At 50.6% G+C, this 19,606-nt stretch overlaps 1 protein-coding gene and 1 long non-coding RNA gene across 3 annotated transcripts in view; one reads left to right on the top strand and one right to left on the bottom strand.

The window, feature by feature from the left end:
* The window catches only part of LOC109317878, a 17,366-nt gene extending 13,821 nt beyond the window's left edge, over positions 1 to 3,545 (top strand). Inside the window, exon 3 of the long non-coding RNA XR_002103134.1 lies at positions 3,328 to 3,545. This is a non-coding gene — a long non-coding RNA (uncharacterized LOC109317878). The remainder of the gene's footprint in view (positions 1 to 3,327) is intronic.
* Positions 3,546 to 6,804: 3,259 nt separating this feature from the next.
* CTTNBP2NL (CTTNBP2 N-terminal like) overlaps positions 6,805 to 19,606 on the bottom strand; it is a 41,679-nt gene continuing 28,877 nt past the window's right edge. For both annotated transcript variants that reach the window (XM_019546826.1, XM_019546827.1), the window contains 3 exons: positions 13,779 to 14,009; positions 11,902 to 12,009; positions 6,805 to 11,004 (listed from right to left, as the gene is read on the bottom strand). In XM_019546826.1, coding sequence (XP_019402371.1) covers positions 9,535 to 11,004; positions 11,902 to 12,009; positions 13,779 to 14,009 — 1,809 coding nt within the window. In that variant the 3' untranslated portion in view covers positions 6,805 to 9,534. The remainder of the gene's footprint in view (positions 11,005 to 11,901; positions 12,010 to 13,778; positions 14,010 to 19,606) is intronic.

Genomic DNA, 19,606 nt, shown 5'->3' with positions numbered 1-19,606 from the left:
CCCACCCTGCTTTCTCGGCCCACCCCTGTAACCTGCTCCTCCCTTCTAGTGTGCCCACATCCCCCCACATCTTGGTGTCATCAGCAAATGTGAGCAGGTGCTTTTTACCCCCTCGCCCAAGTCGCTGATGAAGATGTTGAACAGACCGAGCCCCGGGGGACCCCGCCGCCCACACCCCGCCAGGGCGAACATGACCCGGCCGCCACCGCCCTCTGCCAGCTGGCGACACGTCTGACTGGGGGGGTCGACACCACAGCCCCCAGTTTCTTAATGAGAACGGGGTGAGAGACAGTGTCGAAGGCCTCCCGAAAGTCCAGGAAGACGGTGTCCACTGCTCCCCCTGCGGCCAGGGCTTTTGTGACTTGATCATAAAAGGCCACCAGGCTGGTCTGACAGGACCTCCCCTAATGCACCCGTGCTGGTTGCCCCTGAGCATCATCCCAGCTGCTGGCCCATCACGGACGTGCTCCTGCATAATCTTCTCCAAGAGTTTCCCCAGGATTGAAGTTAGACTGACGGGCCTATAGTTGCCCGGGTCCTCCCTCTTCCCTTTTTTGAAGATGGGGACCACATTAGCTATCTTCCAGTCATCTGGCACCTGGCCCGAGCACCACGAGTGCCCATAAAGCCGTGCCAGGGGCCCCGCAATAACCCCTGCCAATTCTCTCAACACCCGGGGGTGGAGAGCATCTGGACCCGCTGATCTGAACACACGCAGCCCCTCCAGAAGCTCTCTAACCCGGTCCTCCCCGACCTTCAGCCTGGCAGCATTTCTCCCGAGCCCCCTTCCACTGCCCCGGGGCTGCTCCGAGCCAGCTCCTCCGTGCTGCCACAGCCTGGCCTACTCGCAGTAATGATCGCTCAGGACAAGCGACGTTCATTAATGGTCTGCGAGTCCTGTCCGGTTTATCCCAGATGCGATGAATAGTTCATAGATGAGCAAGGTGACCATGATGAACTCCTGACATTCCTTGCAACCCTAATTTTCAATGCTTTTCCAAGTATCAATGAACTAAAGGACTATTATATAAAATCCCTCTCCAAGAGAAGCCATTGAATGAGTGCTGCAAAGAATCAGTAATGTTAAACCAAGTGGAGGTTAGATCTCCTTTCCAAAATTACCCCGTTCTAGCGCTCTAGTGCTTAAGAGGAAAAGCTGTTAATAATCACAGTCAAGTTGCTACAAAATAAATGTAAATATACTCCTTGCATAAATATATTTAAGAAACAGTCTAAACTGAAACGTTCCTGTTGCTTGACACTGTTTTTTGTTGGGTTTTTTTGCTTAAAAGGGATGAGATGAAGAGGCAGAGGCTGAAACGGGACTGGAGAAGCCGAGAGATGGGAGCAAAGTGTGCTGCTGTTGAAGATGGCAGAGGGTTATGTTCTTCTTCCCAGGATTCACTCAAGGAAGAAAACGCATCTCTTTAAGAGGTTAGGCTAGGCTTAAAAATTAGCCCCCGTCATTCTTTAATGAGCTCATTCTCGTTGATTAGTTTTTGCCGCATCTTTAATAGGTTGCCTGTTCATGAGCCAAAGCACATGCAATAGATTCCTAATTGTTTTTGCTTTGTGTTGGGAACCCCCTATGGTACGTAGTTCACTGGGTGGCCTCCTTCCCCCCCTTCCCCCTTGTATTCAGCTCACTTTCTGAGACATTGCTAATTTTCATCAGGGGTTTAAAGGCAATGGAAATTCTGCTACTGATAAATGTGAACACCCAAATGGTATACAGAAAAAGAAGTTTAGAAAGGCCATTATAAAGTAGAAAACCTTATGTGTTACTTAAATAGATTCCTCAACTGAAATAGCCCGCCAAGAAGGCATTGTGTCTTCTTAGCAAGAAAGCTGTTTAAGCTTTGCCAAAATGTAATCGGGGGAATTAATTATATAAACACTCTGTACTTAAATAGCTTCCTATTCTAGTAACCATTACCAACCTCAAATGCTCTTGCTATATTTGTTCATAACAATGGTGTTACAGGACTATTACGTGAAGACTTGTACTTAAGCTTTCTTCAAAAGTAAGTGAAGACCTTGGGTATTTATAAACCAAGGGTGTCACGGAAGAGAGTGGTTGGAAACCCACCCCTAGCCTTTTAAATTAAAAAAGGGGCAAGAGGTTCCTGAAAGAAACCACATGGTTCATGTCACATCACAGGCTTCATAGCTAGACTTGCTATGAAATATAACGACTGAATTAATCTTTCTTTTTCCACCACGGGTAAGGGTTTTCCTCCCTGCCACACACACAGCAAAGAGGGTGAAGCCAAGGCGGAAAGGAAGAGGCAAACCACAGAGCCATTAATGTGTCAAGTGAGAGACTGGGAATCAGGGCCAAAACCAGATTTTTTTAAAGCCAAACATACAGCACGAAGCGCAGTCCTCTGGAGAGGTGGGTGCTGATCCTCCAGGGCTGCAGGCAGCTATGCAAACGATATTTGAAAGCAGCAGGAAATAAGAAAAGAGAAATGCTTCCCTTCCCCTCCTTCCCCACTGCCCCCCTCTTCCTGCTACAGGTTCCTGGGCAAAATAATGAAATCCGGATTTGAATAACCTTCAAATAGAGCGACTCTCCTCCAGGAATTTACTCAGGCTAATAAAATCCCTATTTTAGGTAATGAGACGACAATCGCTGTTGTGCAAGCAAATCAGAGCCGCTGGTTTTGAATCATTCAGACAGAAATGGGATGGAGTACGAATCAAATGCACTGCAAGCAGGAAATCAAAAGGATACATCCTGATGTACGGGTATGTCTCATATATGCTGGGTACAATTAGCAAGTTGCAAACTCCAGCTCGCTCCGAGTGTCTGTTCTGAATTGAGATTACCTAACAAAACCCAGATGATTTGGAAACTGGCTAGTTTTAATTTAAGTGTTGCAGAGATCAAAATACCCTGAACTTCATCGGCATGCCAGCTCAGTGCCATTAGCACATGAGCACGTGCCCCTGGCTCTCGCTCCCCGCTGCACGGCAGGCAGAGGGGTCTCGCCCTGGGCTGTCTCCTGTCCCAAGCTGGCACACCCAGCGCTGGCACAGGAGGAAGCCTGGGCTGCTTTGGGAGAGGGTTTGTGAGCACTGGAAGGTACCCACCTGGTCAGCACCTGGCAGGGGTGCTTGGGTAGTGAGTGGGGACCTAGCAGTCGACTGCAGGTGCGACTCAGGAGGCAGCGCTTTAGCCAGCCCCAGCCCCAGCCCCAGCAATGCAACAGGGGCATTTCTCTGTTTTACACTTTCTTGGTTACTGTAGGCCTCACCACTGCTTGCAATGCTGACCGTTCCCTTGTCTCCTCCTCCCTGCCAGGCCATGCAGTTTGCTTGCAGGGCTTCTGCCACATTTCTCGGCCTGCTGCATGACGTCCTTGTCTGCCATGGGGCTGTTCCACTCCCCAGGACAGGGAGAAAGTGTTTCGCGGGGAAGGCCAAGGTCCCTGCCAGGAAGACTGGCCGGATCTTCCTCCAGTACTTGAGCGTGTTGCTTTGTTTCTGGGAGGCTCCCCATACACGGGACGGGTTCCCTGCATCAGGCCGTGTGAGGAGGGGCTGCCTCGCCTGCTCTCATCTTTCAGGTCACCTCTGCCAGCTCCCAGAAGCGGAGGGGAGCCCCACTTCGCTGCACCACCCTCCAGGCTCTTGGGCAGGGGTTACAAATTGGCGTGGCCTTTCAAAATGCGTCCGGTGCTTCACTGGTCACTGCCAGAGGGGCGGGAGAACAGGCTCTGCCCCGGCCCAAGGGCGGAGAGGTCCTGGGCACACAGCAGTACTCGGGCCGCAGCCTCCCCACCCCTGGAACAGCTGGGCTCAGCTGCGTTCGCCCCAGGAGCCCCGATGCTCCTGACTGCTCCACAAGCTGGAAGTCAAGAGGGCTCCTTCGGGGTCCCCCCTGCTCCCCTCTGCATTTGAACTGAGTCCCTTAAAAATGAGCAGGACTCAGCTGCACATTTGGGTAATAGGACTGGCGAGTGTAGGGCCTGGGGTGGGAAGTAGCGGGGCTTTGGTAAGGATCTTGCAGGGAGCGGGGAGGTGGTGGGAACTGAGGCACTGGCACATCCACTGCAGCCCATCCCCGCGGGCCACCAGCCTGCAAGCAAGGCAGGGGGCAGCTGGGAGAGGGGCCAAGCCCCTGGGTTGCACAGGAGCCCCTGCCCTGCCCTCCCCGCGAGGAAACCACCGGCCCCACCAGGCCTTGTGCAGCTGCAGCTGGCTCCAGCTCTTCCCACGAGGTGGCACCAGGCTGCTGCTTTTCCTTTCCTTGCTGCTACAAGGAAAGCCCACGGAGAGGAAGGGGAAACCAGCTTGAGAGAGCTGCACAGTCCTTGCGTCTCCTGCCTTGCTGCGGGCCAGAGAGGCACAGCGACCTCCGCCTTGCAGCCTCCTGCCTGGCCAGACCGACCCGGTGCGCGGGCAGGATGCGTGGACTCCATCTCCATCTCCTTTCACCGAGACGTGGGCGTGACGGGCCGAGCCAGCGCGGGGACAGCTCATCGGGTCTCTACCACAGACCATGAATGGAGCCTTGTGTGCCCGAGAAAGCAGCTCCCTTCTTCTCCCAGGGCAGCTGGCTGCGGGACAGTGGGGCCAGGGCCGGGGAGTAGTAGCATGCTTGCCCATCACCCCCATTCCTGGCTTTGGCCCAGCACCCAGCCCTGAGCTACCGAAACTCACTGCCCAGCTGCAGTTTCGATCGGGGCTTGTGGGCGTTCCAGGCGTGGGCGAGGGCTTGGCAGCACCGGGCCTGCCTCCGTGGCTGCCGCGTCAGCCAGGTGCATGTTCAGCTGCCCCAGCCAGTACCTGGGCAGGGCTCCTGGCGGGGGAGGATGCAGCAGGACCAGGTGGTGCAGAGCTGCTCCGCCCTGGCAGGTGTTGCCCCTGCCTTGCTGTCAGGCTGGCCCGTGGGGGAGACAGAAAAAGCAGGGGGTGGGTGGTGAACACTGCTACCAGGAGCTGCTGCCAGGCAGGGGGGAACTGGCAGCACAGAAGCCCCAAGCTTTTGGGGGCAGAAGGAAGCTGCCTTCCTGTGTGAAAAGCAAGGAGCTGCAGGGACTGGACACTGCAGTGGTTGCACGGTGCCAGGACTATGCGACTAGCTCTGCTCAGGGCGGCAAGCTGGTACCCATGGGCAGCAGGGTGGAGGGCAGCAGTTCTGGGGTCTCCCTGGTGCAGGTGCCCTGCACTGCTGTCCCTCTGACCCAGGGCTGTGCTTTGTGATCGTGGCCTGGCTGCAAGAGCCACTTTACCATGCGTCTCTGGGATGCGACTGACCCAGGCTTTGGGCACTCTGCACTGGGAAGGCACCTCATACCCTCATGGCCCAGGAGGTGCCTGCTCAGGTGCTACAATTCCTTAGGGACACAGGCATCCAGGGCTGCGGCCGTCGCAGAAACGGCTATAAACCCACAACGATGCAGGGAAACGGTTAAATCAGTGGACAAGCAACAAGATTGGGATTGTCACGAACCTGCTTGAGAGAACAAGGCTGAAGGGACTGGAAATGATCTGAAAAAGCTAACAGGAAGCTATTCCTTTCTCGTTGCTTAGCACCGGTGCTTGTGACGGGAAAGCCAGTGCAGTAGAGCTGTGCTAGCGAAACGCATCAAGGACACCAAGCAGGACACGATGCTGTGATGGGCCCAATATCAAGCAGTTTCACACTCACTCTGCTAGTTGAGTCAGTGCAGAGCAGCTGACTACAAGCTTTTTCACACTGATTCCTGTTTGTTTTAAACCCGACCATCTAGATAAGAGCTCCAGGCCAAGCTAAGTGCACACGGCGATGTGAAAGCCCACGGAGTAACACCCACTGCCCCTGCAGGAATGCGATCGGATGCATAGGCTGTCAGTTCAAAAGTCCTTGAAATCCAAAAGCAACCAACCCCTTCAAACCTGGACTTATGAACAGAGATTGGCGGTTTCCTCCCAGCTTTACTATATCAGGGGGAAGAAAAAAAAGAAAGGCTGGAAGGGAGCCTGTTCTAACCCCCGGCTCGAGCAAGGCTCATCTCAGCCTAAACCATCCTAGACAGGCAGGTGTTGAACCTTCACCCCCTTTCTAACCTCCCTAGTGCTTAAATCAGTCTCAGTCCTAAAACCTCTTCCTAACATCCAAACCAAATCTCCTTTGGTACAATCTAAGACTGCTTTGTCTTGCCCTGGTTCCTGTGGACAGAGAAGAGACTCCCACCATCCACTTCATAACAACCCACTCAGCTCTCCTGTGCTGCAAGGCTAAATAACCCCAGTTCTTCTCTGCTTTGCTTGCCACCTGGAAAACACGACCAGGAATCATGTTTCTTGCTCTCCACTGAACCTCTTCTAATGTATCCACGTCTTTCTTGCCACGGGGGGCTCAAAACCAATCGCGGGACTCCAGGCAACGTCTCACCGGCAAGGAATACAGCAGGAGCATCTAAGTGATGTTTCTGTCAATAGCTCCATTCAAGCAAATGGTAAGTGTATGAAGGCTGAGTAAGTTGGTCATTTGCTAAACGTTTGGAGAAAAACAAACAAACAGACCACTAAATCTGCTACAGGCAAAGCTAACATGGCAAAGCATCTCTAGGAGCTCATGCTCCGGGCTGTGGAGTACCCTGGGGAGCCAGGAGTTTCCAAGTGTCCCTGTGGCACCAGTGGGAGGTACCAGGGCATCTCCTCCTCTCCCGTTTTGCAGTATGTAAGAAGCGGGCAGCTAGCGATAGAGAGGCATGCACGCATATGCCCCGCCAGCGATGGCCCGAGCGCCAGCCCCCGAGGCCGCAGTATGAGAAGTCAAGGATGTGCACGAACACTTTCTTGCACCATATATTCACATCTTAAAAATAAAATCCTTTATTGATAGTATGAATGCTTACCACATTTAATGCCATCAGTTGGAAAAGTGATTCGCAACATCCGCTTAGTACATTTGGCTTTACAAATTTACAAATGTTAACAATTAATACTAGTGTACGTCTTTTGCACTTCATGATGCCCCACTGGCGGTTGACAAAAAAACTCTGCAACAATTCCTGCTTATGGCTAAGATGCGAATCACAGGAAAACTTAGTTGCTTCCACACACAGAATCTACGTCAAAAAGTTCAAATACTAACTCTAACTGTTATTGGATTAGCTGGATCCATTTTAATATTTGTGCTTAGTTTAATCTCAGAAGATAGGCTACTAGCAAAAATACATATTCTTTTGCACCCCCCCTTCCTATATTATAGAAGAAATACATTATTCAGTGCATTTCCTAAGAAATAAACTTAATTAGAGTATATATCTCTACAGAGCCACGTCATAAAGAAAGGGGATAATACCACTTGGATTAAAAGCAAGGAAACAGGGTGGAGCAGCTGTTCCACCCTCAGTTTTGAGTTAGAAGTGATACGCCAGCTCCATTCCCCCACCAGTTCTCAGCTCTTCCCCTTAATCAGGAGAAAAAATTGGCTGGGGACACATCAAATTCTAGATGTGCTTTCCAAAGAGTCACTCCCCTCTAGCCTCGTATTATTCTACTATTACAATGAGTTAGGAGTAACAGTGCATAAATCCCTAACTTCAGTCGACAGATGTCAGTTTCTACTGGATTACACCAAAAGCCTGACATGTCTGTAGGGCCAAGAGAAGGGCTGTTAGGACTGGCTCCTCCAGAGCAGCTCAGCTCTCAAGGCCTACAACCCACGATTCAGAGCTTGGAGTGACCTCTTAGGTCATGGACAGCAGCGCCTCCCATGCACTTTGGGGGGAATATTTCCTATAGCAAAGTAGGAAGTGTTTCGACTCTACCCAAATGATAAGTGACGACAGGAGAGAATGCCCCTGGGGGCTCTGTGGGGCTGAGCTCCAGGCACCGGGCTGCTGCTGCAGACTGTAAGACACGGCCCAGCATTGGGGAGCAAACAAACAAAAAAAAAATTGATTTCTCACCTTTGTGTGGTTCTTGCCTCCCGCTGTGCCCTTGTGAGGCTTGCTCCAAGCTGGTGCCTCATCTCCAATCTGCTCTACTGATCTTTGCCCGCCTTACGTCTGGCCTGTACCACTGCAGCACCTGAACCTGCGCTGTCCTCTGCAGTGAGCTAGCAGCGCGGACCACAGTCTACCCCTTTACTTAAATGCCCAAGTCAACCGTTATCACTGCACTGGAATCTGTTGTAAGCTACGTCAGCCGTCGCTACTGGTCAGTTCAACATGCTGGAGCGCTTTCCTGCAGGAGGTCTGCCCCTAAAGCACAGGCAGCATACTGAGTTTTAAGTAACTGCTCTCTTGTGTGACAATCCCGAGGCATTTCCACCTTTCCTTTATGAAGCAAGGAGAACCTCAATAATACCCGACTAAGATTTATATATAAGTATTATGTGTTTAACATGTACGCGCGGGCACCTACCTATACATATATATGCATATCTATCTATGAAAGAGTTAACAATTTGGTTCCACGGTTGCAGCCAGTGAAGGCTAGCAGGCTCTATTGCAAACCCGATTAGTCAGAAAAATCTGTGTCAGTCTGCTGCGTAGCACGCTTACAAAGTGAGCAACTTATTGCTTTTGATCATCGTACAGATCCCATCTTTCCGTTGCAAAAACCTGTTTGGAATGGGGCAGAGATTTCACTTTTCAAGTAATAGCAAAATGCTTATCAAGTAATAGCACGATCCTGGTCTCAGAAGTTCTACACACAACAGCAGAACGCGTGAGGAATTTTAACGTGGAAGGTGACCGGCCGGGAAGCCATCTCTCGCACTTGAATCCACACCGAGACATCTTTGGATGGAGTTATTAAGCTGAAGGAAAACTGGCACCTGACTATTTAATATGCCCACCGGACTTGGACAACTCCAGCTAGGAAAGAAAGATCTCTGGCCGGTACCAGGACCAAATTCTCCCGCAAGTAGCTCCCGTGCACCTCCAGAGAGGTCAACAGGAGCAGTGGTCTCGCAGGGCCAAACCTGGCCTTCTGGGCCAGTCAGCAGTCACCTTCCAGGAGTCACTGTGTAGCACTTGGCTTACTGACTTGTTCTACGAACAGTTGGTTTCAGTGTTGTTTTAGACATTCAGGATTCACAGAGAACTCATCACTGCAGTTGGATGGTCTTCCTGCCCCTCCTCCCTCCCCTTCTGCGTGTTTTGTTTTTTTTGTTGCAGAGAACCACATTCATACTGTAGGCTTTGTTCAGGCACTTTTTATACAATGTTCATCTGGAGTAAAAGTCTGTGAAGTCATTTCTGCATAATTTAAAATGAGCCTTTCAGTCCCACGACAGTTGCTAGCCGGCGCCGGGCACAGGGCTGAGATTCTTGCCTCCTCAGTTGACCTGACTCCTGCCACAAGACCCCTTTTGAGGCTACCTTCTAGCTCTAGTTCCTGTTAATACGGCAACGCAAAAATCCTTTCCTACCTACTTTGAAAAGAGAAAAAAACAAAAGGGACCCTATTAAACGCATGACATGGACAGAGGCTGCTGCTATCCAAATAAATAACATGAAGTGGGGAGAGCACGTCTCAGCTCCAGGATGCCGAGCCTTGGAATGTCACCTCGACGCCTTCTGGAGACTAGCTGCTAGTTGGCAGCAGTATCTCAATGTCTTTACCGTTTGCTACGACAGCATTGTTAGAGCAGCTGCCTGCTAAGTCCATGGGGGTGCCCAGAGAAGACGCCTGGGAAAGTGTTTTGGTTAGCGGGGCAGGAGTTGCTGGGGACTGAGCCAGGCCAGGCTTCTTTGGAGGAATAGGTGGGGGGTTCCCTCTTTCTGCTCTGGGGATGGTTGGTGACTTTATTCCTGGAGACAACGGGCTCAGCGGGCTGGAGACCTTGCCTGGGTTTGGGGAATGGCCAGACTCACTTTTGGGGCTCACGGCATTTGCCAGATTTCGGTAGTCTGTGCCAAAGGGCGAGCTATTGGGGGAGACCGGTTTTATAGTCCCCTGCTGACTGGTGAATCGGGAAAGGACCTGAGTGACGGTATTGCGGGCTAACTGCTTGGCAGCAGAGTTATCTGCAAGGGTCGGAGACAAATCCCTTGAAGGAGGACTCTGCAGCCCACTGGACTGATGGTCCTGATCCGCTTGAGACTGGAATTTATGGCGAGCGGCGTGGAAACGCTGGTTGATTCCCACCTGGTAGGATGACTGATAGCCGGGACTGCTCGCTGAAGCTCCCACCAGGCGTTTAGAGAGAACCGGAGAGGAGCACGGGGAGGGCGTCAGGGAGGAGGCCGCGGTGCTGCTGGGGGACACAGATGCCCCAGACGAAGGGAGCTGTGCAGTCACATGGACCGGAGACTCCATTCGCACTGGGGAGCTTCCGTTCTCAGCCGCGCTGTCGGGGGCCGGCTCAGCGGGTTTCTGGGTCTCCTTCCCACTGGCCTGCAGTAGCTCACTACCTGCTTGCATGTCTGCATCGCAGTGCCCGTTTGCTTTTGCATAGGACGAGGGAGGTGTGATGGGGCTGGGCAGCACCATGGGCGAGGCTCTGCCTGCGCTGCCCACGCTGGCTTTGTCTGCTTCGGCACCGCCTGTCTGGCAAGACACAGACCTCACCGACCTGCTCTCGGTTTCAACAGCTCTGGTCATTGTGGAGGGGCTTGGCTGCGAGCAGTCAGCAGGGCTGCCGTCCCCGTGAGAAGCCTCCAGTTCCTTCAAGGCTTTCTTCAGGTTTTCCACTTCTTCCTTGAGGGCCCTGGTCCGGTTCTCCTCCCGGTTCAGCTTGGCTTTCAGCTGCTCTCTCTCGATGTCAAACTCTGAGAGCTGCTTCTCCACCTGTGCCTCCATCTGCAAGCCCCACTTCTTCTTGGAGGCCAGCTCTTCCTCCAGCCGGCTCACTCTGCTCCTCTCCTTCTCCAGTTTCAGACTTAGCTCCCCTGCCTTCTGCGCTTCTTCTGCTGCTTTGGCTGTGGCTTTCTTGCACTCCAGGACCAGTATGGAGGACAGCTGCTTGTGGCGTGCCCTCTCCTCCTCCAACTGGCTTGTCAGCTTCTTCTGCTCTTTCTCCAACTTCTTCCCTTGGGATTTTTCAAACTCCAACTAAAAAAGAAGACAGGAGGTTCTCAGAAGGAAGCACCAAGTTTGGCAAATGCCACAGAAGCAATGTTTCCAATCCCAAAGAGTCAGTGGGGAGGCCCTGCAGACCTGAAAGCATTTTCTCACCTGTGAGCTCTGATCCCCATGTGCCCCAACCACAGATGGCAGCATTAACACCAAAAGCAGGGGGGTCCTGTCCTATCTAGGGGCAACCAAGTGCAGCGAGGTAAAAAGCTAGCTCGAAATCACATCTTGCCAGGCACAAAGCATGAACAGATCAGTCAAGTACTGAATGCTGGGCAGTGTGCAGCTGGTGTCCTTGTAATGCAACACCTGCGGCCAGCCCTGCAAGGATTGAGGCGGTCATCTCAACTGGAGACTCCTTTACACTCCACCTTATTTGTTTCCTGCTCAGTCTGCTCCTTAGCAATGGTTATGGAGGTCTAAAGTCTAACGTCTTAACATGCTATTGCTCCTGCATACCAGCTAAAGCAGCAGCAGGGATTTGGCTTGCTGCAGCTTTCTGAACAGGAGAATACTAGTCCTTCCCACACTGGTCGGCATTCTGCACTAGTACTGCACAGCATCAGAGCCAGCAGTGGTGGGACTGCAAGGCTCAGCCCCCTCCCACAGCTCTTTTCAGGTCTCAAGCAAGCTCCTGAACCTATTTCATTGCTGCTGAACACCTCAGCTGTGCATAGATCTGGGCAGGCTCTGGACATAGTTTACATCCCGTTGCCAAGAGCCAAGAAAAGAATAATGCCTGGAATCAGACCCTTCACATTCCTCCACCACACCAGCGCAGTTGGAGGAGCCCGCTCCCCAGCCCACGGATAAGGATGTGTTCCCAGGACACGCAGTTCTCCGGAGCAGGGTTCGTTACCAAGCACGGAAGCACACCTGCTGAGTGAGCCGCTCCCTCTCCTTCTCCAGCATGTAGGTGACATCATCTCCTTCGGCCGTATCTTGGGCGTGCCGCTGCCGCTCCTCCTCCAGGTCCAGGATCACCTTCCAAACAGGCACAGACACTTCAGTCACCAGACAGCAGAGACTCATGGAAACAGCTGCTCTGAATGGCCTGAGACCAGTGCTGTGCAGTGGCCAAGGCCAAATTTGGGCAGACAGGTGAAATAGCATCCCTCAAACGCAAAGGGTCAGCCCAAAGTTGTGCCGGAGAGACGACCGTGCGGCATCACCTGCAACCCAGGCATGTCCTTATTTTAGCCTTTAAGAGCTAGCTTTCGAGAGCCAGCCTACAGGCCTGTCTCCAGGTTGGAGTTTGTAAGGAAGTGCTCTTTCACATAATTTCAGCTGTACTGGTAAGTGGCTGCCCGCTGCCCTATGTGGGATTTCCTGGCAAGACCATCAGCGCAAAGAGCAGGAGCAGAGGCAACGCCTCAGACAATGCAGGCGTCCAGGAAGCAGGGTCCCGGCCATAATCGCATCAGTCTAGTTTTGAGCTGTAAGCTCAGTGGCAATCTGCACAATATCTATTTTTCTTCATTAGTGTCCTGGGAGAGATTTGGAGAGTGCAGTGCAAATGCAATCAAGCAGAGGAACGAACTAGAGTTCTTTAAAACAAACTTCTGTTGTCACATTGGACTGAAGCAAGATGAACACTTGGAATGGAAATGCCTGCCTTGAGGGCCTGGTTGAGGTGCTCCTTCAAAATTTGAACACTGACTTACAGGAATAACTGGGATTCTAGAAACTCAGCAAAAACGCCAGCATGCAGTCATCCCTGGGGCACCCCAGAGGACGTCATGACCAGAACCCCAGGGTCCCTCTAGTAGGCGCTCACCAAAAGCTCCTTTAGTATCCTCTATCCTCCCATTCAGTTGCTAGACACCACGCTCAAGGAAGGCAGAAAACCTTGTGGGAAGAGGCTATAAGATTTCAGAAGCCCAATTATTGGCAGCTATGTGGCCAAAAAAAAAAAAAAAAAAAAAGAAGAAAGAACAGGGCACAGTCCCCGTTTATTCTTCCATGAGCTGCAGATCAAACTGCTTTGTAGACTGAGTGCAAAAAAAATACTTCCAAATAAATGCCACCCTTGCACCCTTCATCTGAAGCTGGGAAGCCCAGCTGCTTGTTGCATGGGTACAGCAACATTTCTGCAACCAGAACCGCTCCTGCCAGTGTTCTTTGTCATTGCATATGACAGAATAAATCCAGGTCACTTCTTCACAGTCAGTATAGCACACAGGAGTGGAAACTAGATCTTCTGACATTAATTAGGCGTAAAGGCCCCAGCCCTGTATGCCTCACGCCCAAACGGGATGGGAGTACTTGCACGAGCTTTTTCTTTACAGACTCAGGCGAAGCACACAGCGACTTCACTGAGGATGGTAGAGGGTAATGGTGTGCAAGTAAACTGCCAGGGAATACATTTAGGTTGGAAATTAGAGCATTTCTAACCATCAGAGGAGCAGTGAGGAGCTGCAGCCGCCTCCCAGAAGGAGGAAGCAGATCTACAAACCCAATGACTAAGATGATGCTTGATTATTGTACGAAGGACTCGTCACCACTGGCCCCAAAGCGTCTGGAGTACTCCCCAAGTCCCAGGCAAAAGATTCACTTCTACATTTTCCACTGCGCTCTTGCTAAGTAAACAGCAAGCCGCACTTCTGCCTTTGTACTTACAATACGTGAGCTTCACTTCTTATATCACATGGATGAATTTGAAGCTTTAAGGCTGTAAAACAAGCTCCTTCACCAAGTCAAGTAACTCCTTGGGCACATTACTGAAAGCAAGAAGAGCAGAGACCGAGGCCTACCTTTCTGTGCCGGCTTTCTGCAGCAGCTAATTGGGACAGCATTCTTTCCTGCATGTTTTTGCAGTGCTTCATCACTACTTTCAGGACGGACAAGGGGTTGGAGCAGACAGGCTGCTTTTCACCATGATTTCCCTCCTTCAGCATCTCAAAATCTCTCTGCAGAGCCATCAGTGGGTCGCTGATGTTGTACTTCCCATAGCGTTCTTCAACGAAAGTGTCTCTGTGCTGGGCCTGGAACAGAAATACAAATTTGCACTTCAATTTACAGTAAGGCAGTTGCTCAGAAGAAATAAGCAGAAGGAAACCAACATGAATCATTTCAGGATAAGACAAATGCTCCTGGTGCCCCGATATTTCGTCTCCGAGATGTGGAAATCCCTGCTAGTAGACAGCAGGATGTGATTCAGACTTAGTTATCTATCTGCTGGAAGGATGGATGTCTCCAGCACTGCATATGCTTTTCCTGTTGAGAGGTGCTGGGTCAACGACCTCTGAGATTAGCTTTGTTTAGCCGCAGGATGGGGAAGCCAGCAGGCAGCACAATGCGTGTGTGGCCAGTGACCTCTCTCTACCCCAGAGAGGTGGTGAGAGCAGTCTCCAAGGCTCAGATGGCCCCTGCCATGCCTGCCAAGGCTGACAGCAAGAGGAGCCCAGAAGGATCATGGTTTTCACAAAGTGCCAGTGCTCCCACATGTGGACATGGTCCAAACAATGCATTTCCCAAGCTACTGAATGGCTGCAGCAGAGTCAATGCCCAAAGCAGCTTCTTATCCCTATGGATCGCGACTCAACCGTTTCTCAAAACCTTTATCAAACGTGAAGTGCCAGCTTTGCAGCTGGGCCAAGCCCCAACTTTTTTTAAACTGCTGTAAAGAACCGAGAACCTCTCTCCTCCCTGCCCATCTGAAATCGAAGGTAGTAAATATCTGCCCGTTTCAACCAGTTTGGGAGCCAGTGTTGGGTCTGCACCGGCAGCATAGAAGAGACAGGCTGCTAGAGGACCTGGTGGCTCCAGAACCCACCGCTGAGCTGAATGAATCCTGTAATGGAGACTTCACATCGAAGGGGAGCTCCGGCACTTCTCTGACCAAGGGGAGGATGTGGGGATGAACAGGGAAGAGGACACGGTGCCATTTGTGTGAAAGGCAGATTGCAAATCGATCCGATTTTACTGCTCACCACGTACAGTGAATCCTACAAGATCAAATCTGACCTCCATCTCAGGACAGAGGAAGAGCAGCTGGTTTCAGCAGAGACGAGAAATGTGACCTCAAGTGGGAGACCGGGATCTGAAAGCACAATCGGCTCTGAACGCCACCCCGTGCTGCAACCCAACCTGCAGACATGCACGCAGAATAAATCTCTCCCCCGACTTCCCTCCTTTCAAATACCCTAAAATCATTTCACTTGTAGCTACTGATTCCCAAGCCTGCTTTCCCCAACAGGAAACCATTTGCAGGAAGAGGAAATCCAGCTCCTAATGCCCGTGTCTGTGGTATTTTAATTACCACCAAAAGAAACAAAAACATGATCAATAAAAGGAACGGGGACCTCTCCTTTCCCTGTAACAACCCCTGAAGCTTGCTTGTACACTAACTGAAAACAGACGCTGGCCTGCAAGCTGCTTGTTTTGTTTTATTTCATTTTACACACACACACACCCCCCCACCCAGCTGCTCCCTTTGCTGCAAATATTAGCCAAGCTTATCTCTTTGCATCCAGCTTGTTACCCCAGAAAATCCTGGATGCACTGCTCGAGACACTGCAGGACTGCAGCTGGAGCGGCGGGCTGGGAGTTCTGGGCTCCCGGGCTTCACCCCTGGCTCTGCTGCGTAGCTTTGGACAGGTCTCTTGGCCTCGCCACAGCTCTGCTCTCCCATCTGTACAATGCTGGTTTCCTGACTGGATCACAGCAGAAATGTGTGCTTTCTGCTAGCGGCCGCAACGGGGATACCGGGCAAATAACGTACCCTGACCTAACTGCTCTCGGGCAGCGCTGCGAGGTGCTGCTCGCATTCATACAGCCCTCGTGCTCAGGTGCAAGGTAGTGGATGTGGGCAGTAGGACCACTTCCAGAAAGCAACCCTTGGACGAGGCGGGGGCAGGCCTCTAACACTGCGTGGCATATCCCGAGTCTCAGCTCCTGGTCCGTGGGGAAGATGTGCAAAAGCAACTGTTTTCCCTAGTGCATGGTTCAATAAGTGCAGTTCCCTATGCACGGGAAATGCTGAAACACATCCAAACACGGATTTAGTTAAGACAAAAGCTCTTTACATAGCAGAAATCCCCTTTCACCAATTACATCATGTATTCTGACCCATGATCGACACCATTTGTTCATTCTCGGACTGAGATACTGAAAAGGAGTCACTATTCCAATAACTAAACAGTTCAGTGAAGAAAATGGAAGCAAGTATTTTTATGAACAGTGTCTGCATCTGAAGGCAAAGGAAGCAAACATTTCTTACTATATTCTACCCAAAACTGTTCTGCCTCTTTTGGAACCAGGAGAAGTGGGAAGGGAGAGGATGGGAGGGGTAGGCACACGTTCACTTGGCTGGCGAAGCTCAAGCACCAACTCTGCAGCTCTGAACGGCAGATCCAGTTTTCAGACAGCAAAGTGACCAGGTTCCTCTAGCAAGGACCGAGTAAAGAAGGGTAAAGCAGCTGGCATCTCTCAAACCACACACAATTCCCTGATGAAGGGAGTCAGGGAGCATCGTTATGGTCCTGCAGATCAGCCTTAGAGGCATCTCAGCATCAACACTGCAAACAGCCAGAGTCCAACCAGTCTCCTTGGTCTTGGGGGAGCTTTCTGTGTTATTACAGGTCCACCGCACTGTGAGACTTCATGTTCACTGGCTCTTGAATGCAAAAAGGCTTTTAATCCAGCAACTGTCTTCCAACAAGGGCAACAGCAACTGCGGCAAAGGACCAGATGGGCTGGGGGTGAAGATGTGAATTATCAAGTCAGCCCGCTGCTCTACACTCCCTTCCAGCTCAACTTAAGACAGTACTGACCCCCTAGACACAACTGCCGACACCTGTCGGCACCGTGCAAGAACAAGCGTACGAGCTAGTAGTGCGCTAGAAGGTTTCGGAGCTACAGCACATCCAGCCCGCTACCATCTCAGCTGCTCAGATTAATGGAGCCATCCAGTCCAGGGACCCCGGTGCCCCATAACATTAGAAAAAGAATGAATGCAAGTACTTAGTGCTCCCCAACACAGCGGTTTAATAATTTACTGGTGTTTTGCTGGCAGAGTAGCTTTGCGCATCCTCCCAGATTTCTGGGTTATAACATCATCATCAGGAAGTTCATGCTAGGCCTGTTAAGAGCATTTCACGCCAACACCAAATCTATAACTTGTTAGGAAAAGCCCTTAGATTTCTCATCCAGGCTGAACAAAATAAAGCAGCAGAAAGAGCCGGAACACTCAATCTCTCGCTTCTCAGTGACACAGACAAGAAAAATAATCCAATATACTGGATATCTGATAAAAATACAATTCTGAATCTGATAAAAAACAACTAAATAAAACTTGACCCAACCGCTGCAATGCAGGATGTTTATGCTACGAAGCGGTCACACTCTCTTCCTCCGGCCTGGGACGCTTGCTATAAAAGTGCAGAAGGAAATATAAAACATACAAGGAACACATGTATAAACACACTTTATAAACTGTGCATAAGCATATCCCTCCTCTTCTGTTAGGAATGAGAATCAAAGCACTTTCACTGGCAAGCAGGCAGGAGAGACGAGGTTAAAACGATGGGGGACACTGGGCTGAGATCTCCCAAAGCAATGCAGCATTGGCTTAACTTTGCTCTGTACTGGGCACGTATACAGGTTCGTTAACGTGCTCTAGGTAACGCACATTAAAATCTAGTACCTTCATTGTGAGGTACTAGCGAAATGGACATAAGCCTATTTTAATGTGCATTAGCTAAAGAGCAGAGTTTTTTGTGACACTTTAATATGCATTAAAAAAGTTATAATAAAAAAATTAAGACCTGGCTAGACAGAGCCTTGTCTGGGATAATGCAGCTGGGGCTGGTCCTGCTTTGAGCAGGAGGTTGCAGTACATGTGACCTCCCACAGTCCCTTCCCACATGGCTTTCTGTGGTTCTATAAAATAGGCTAATGCACGTTATTGAAGTGCCCACTGAAAACAACTGCAGAGTCAAACTGACCACAATGCTCCTGAAAGTGCCTGCTGGGACGTCTTCACCTCAAGATGCAAAGCTTTAAACATGCAAACCTGGAAGACAGTGGAGCAAACGCAGCATGTGGAGGGGATGCCATGGCAGTCTGGGTTTCAGATTTGATACAACTCCCTGAAACCACAGGTATTAATCCTGACAAGGTAACTCACCTCTTCCTCCTTCCAGAGGAGAGGATTTTGCATTTTCTAAAGCAAGAGGCTTTCAGATAAGACCTTAAAAATAATCTTGTCTGTTCTCTGCAGATATTAAAAAGATCCTGCAGGCAATGTTAGGACCTAGGAATCACCCCAGAACCTAGGGCCAAAATTATCCCTCTCCAAAGGCCTGGGCAGCATGTTGTGGTCTGGCTGGTTGCTGACCAGCCCCTCAGAAGCAGCTTTACATACATAGCTTTCAAAACCCTGCAGGAGATCCCCAAGGAGGGAGGGAGGCCATAATAGTAAAAATAAGACTGTTCCACTTTTTCCTGCCCTCGGGAGAGGCACACAGCGTATGGCTTCGCCTCTCGAGAGACGTGGCTGGAGCAGCTGCTTTCTGTGCCGTTATGGTGCGTTTTAGTTTTACATGTCCACATCTGGGGATCTTTAGGAACATAAACACGAGTAAGCCGTACCAAATTAAATACAGTAGCTTTTTCAGAACTAATAAAAAGAGTGCTTAACACTGATGCCGCAAAGCACAAGCTCTCCGTTGATCCTGTTAAATGACATACAGCTGCTGGGGGGTGGGGAAAACAACTCATCTTGTGCTGAATACACAATGAAACCACTTGGTCCTAATGATCTGTATGGTTTCAGAAGCCCTCTCTGATCAAAGAGCAAAGGCACACGTGGGGATTGTCACGGACCTGCAGCTCACCGTTATGAGCCAACTCTTCAAGGACATCTTTCAGGGAGGAAAGTTAGGCTTAAAAGAAAAGACAAGGCCTTTGAAGCTCAATATAATGTAAGATGGCTCTTAGTGCTTCCTTCGGGAGTGCCAATAAACCCAAATTAAAATATAAATGCCTGCACAGCTGAGCATGGAGCACGAGAACTTTGTCTCGGTGCCTGTGAACAAGAATGATGCTCTCGAACATCACAGGTGACATCGGCTAGTTGGCAAAAACAGGTTAAAACAATGAGGAAAGAAGAAACCCAACTGGGGGGAACAGCAGAAAGTGGGATGGAGGTTTTAAATGCCTGCAGGTGCTATACTTTAAGGGGGCACATTTCAGGAGGCACATCTGGGAGCAGGACACCTTCCAGCTGCTTGTGCCTCAAACACTCACCCAAAAGTGTTACCAGCAACAGGGTGGGTTTTTTAACCTTTGTCTTAAAAACACCTCTTAACATTGCAGCAAGTGAAGGAGTTAACATACTACAAAGACAACTGGCTGCTTCTTCCACCTTACAAGACTATTAGAGCAAGTATGGAGGGCTGTTTCATTAGCCTATTTGGGAAAGATTTTCTAGTCTTGCATCTACTCCTTTAATCATCCTGGGGCTACAAGTATGAAACCAGAAGTAGCTGCTGCTTTCAGAACAAGAGGACTTGGGGGAAATAACCCTGATAAAAGCTGGAGGAGAGGCAAGGGGAGAGGGAGAAGAAGGAAACCTCAA

The sequence above is a fragment of the Crocodylus porosus genome, unplaced genomic scaffold (genome assembly GCF_001723895.1).
Source record: "Crocodylus porosus isolate Cpor-Errol unplaced genomic scaffold, CroPor_comp1, whole genome shotgun sequence".
Lineage (NCBI taxonomy): Eukaryota > Metazoa > Chordata > Crocodylia > Crocodylidae > Crocodylus > Crocodylus porosus.
Note: the sequence above shows the minus strand (reverse complement) of the source record. Positions and strands in the feature narration are given on the sequence as shown.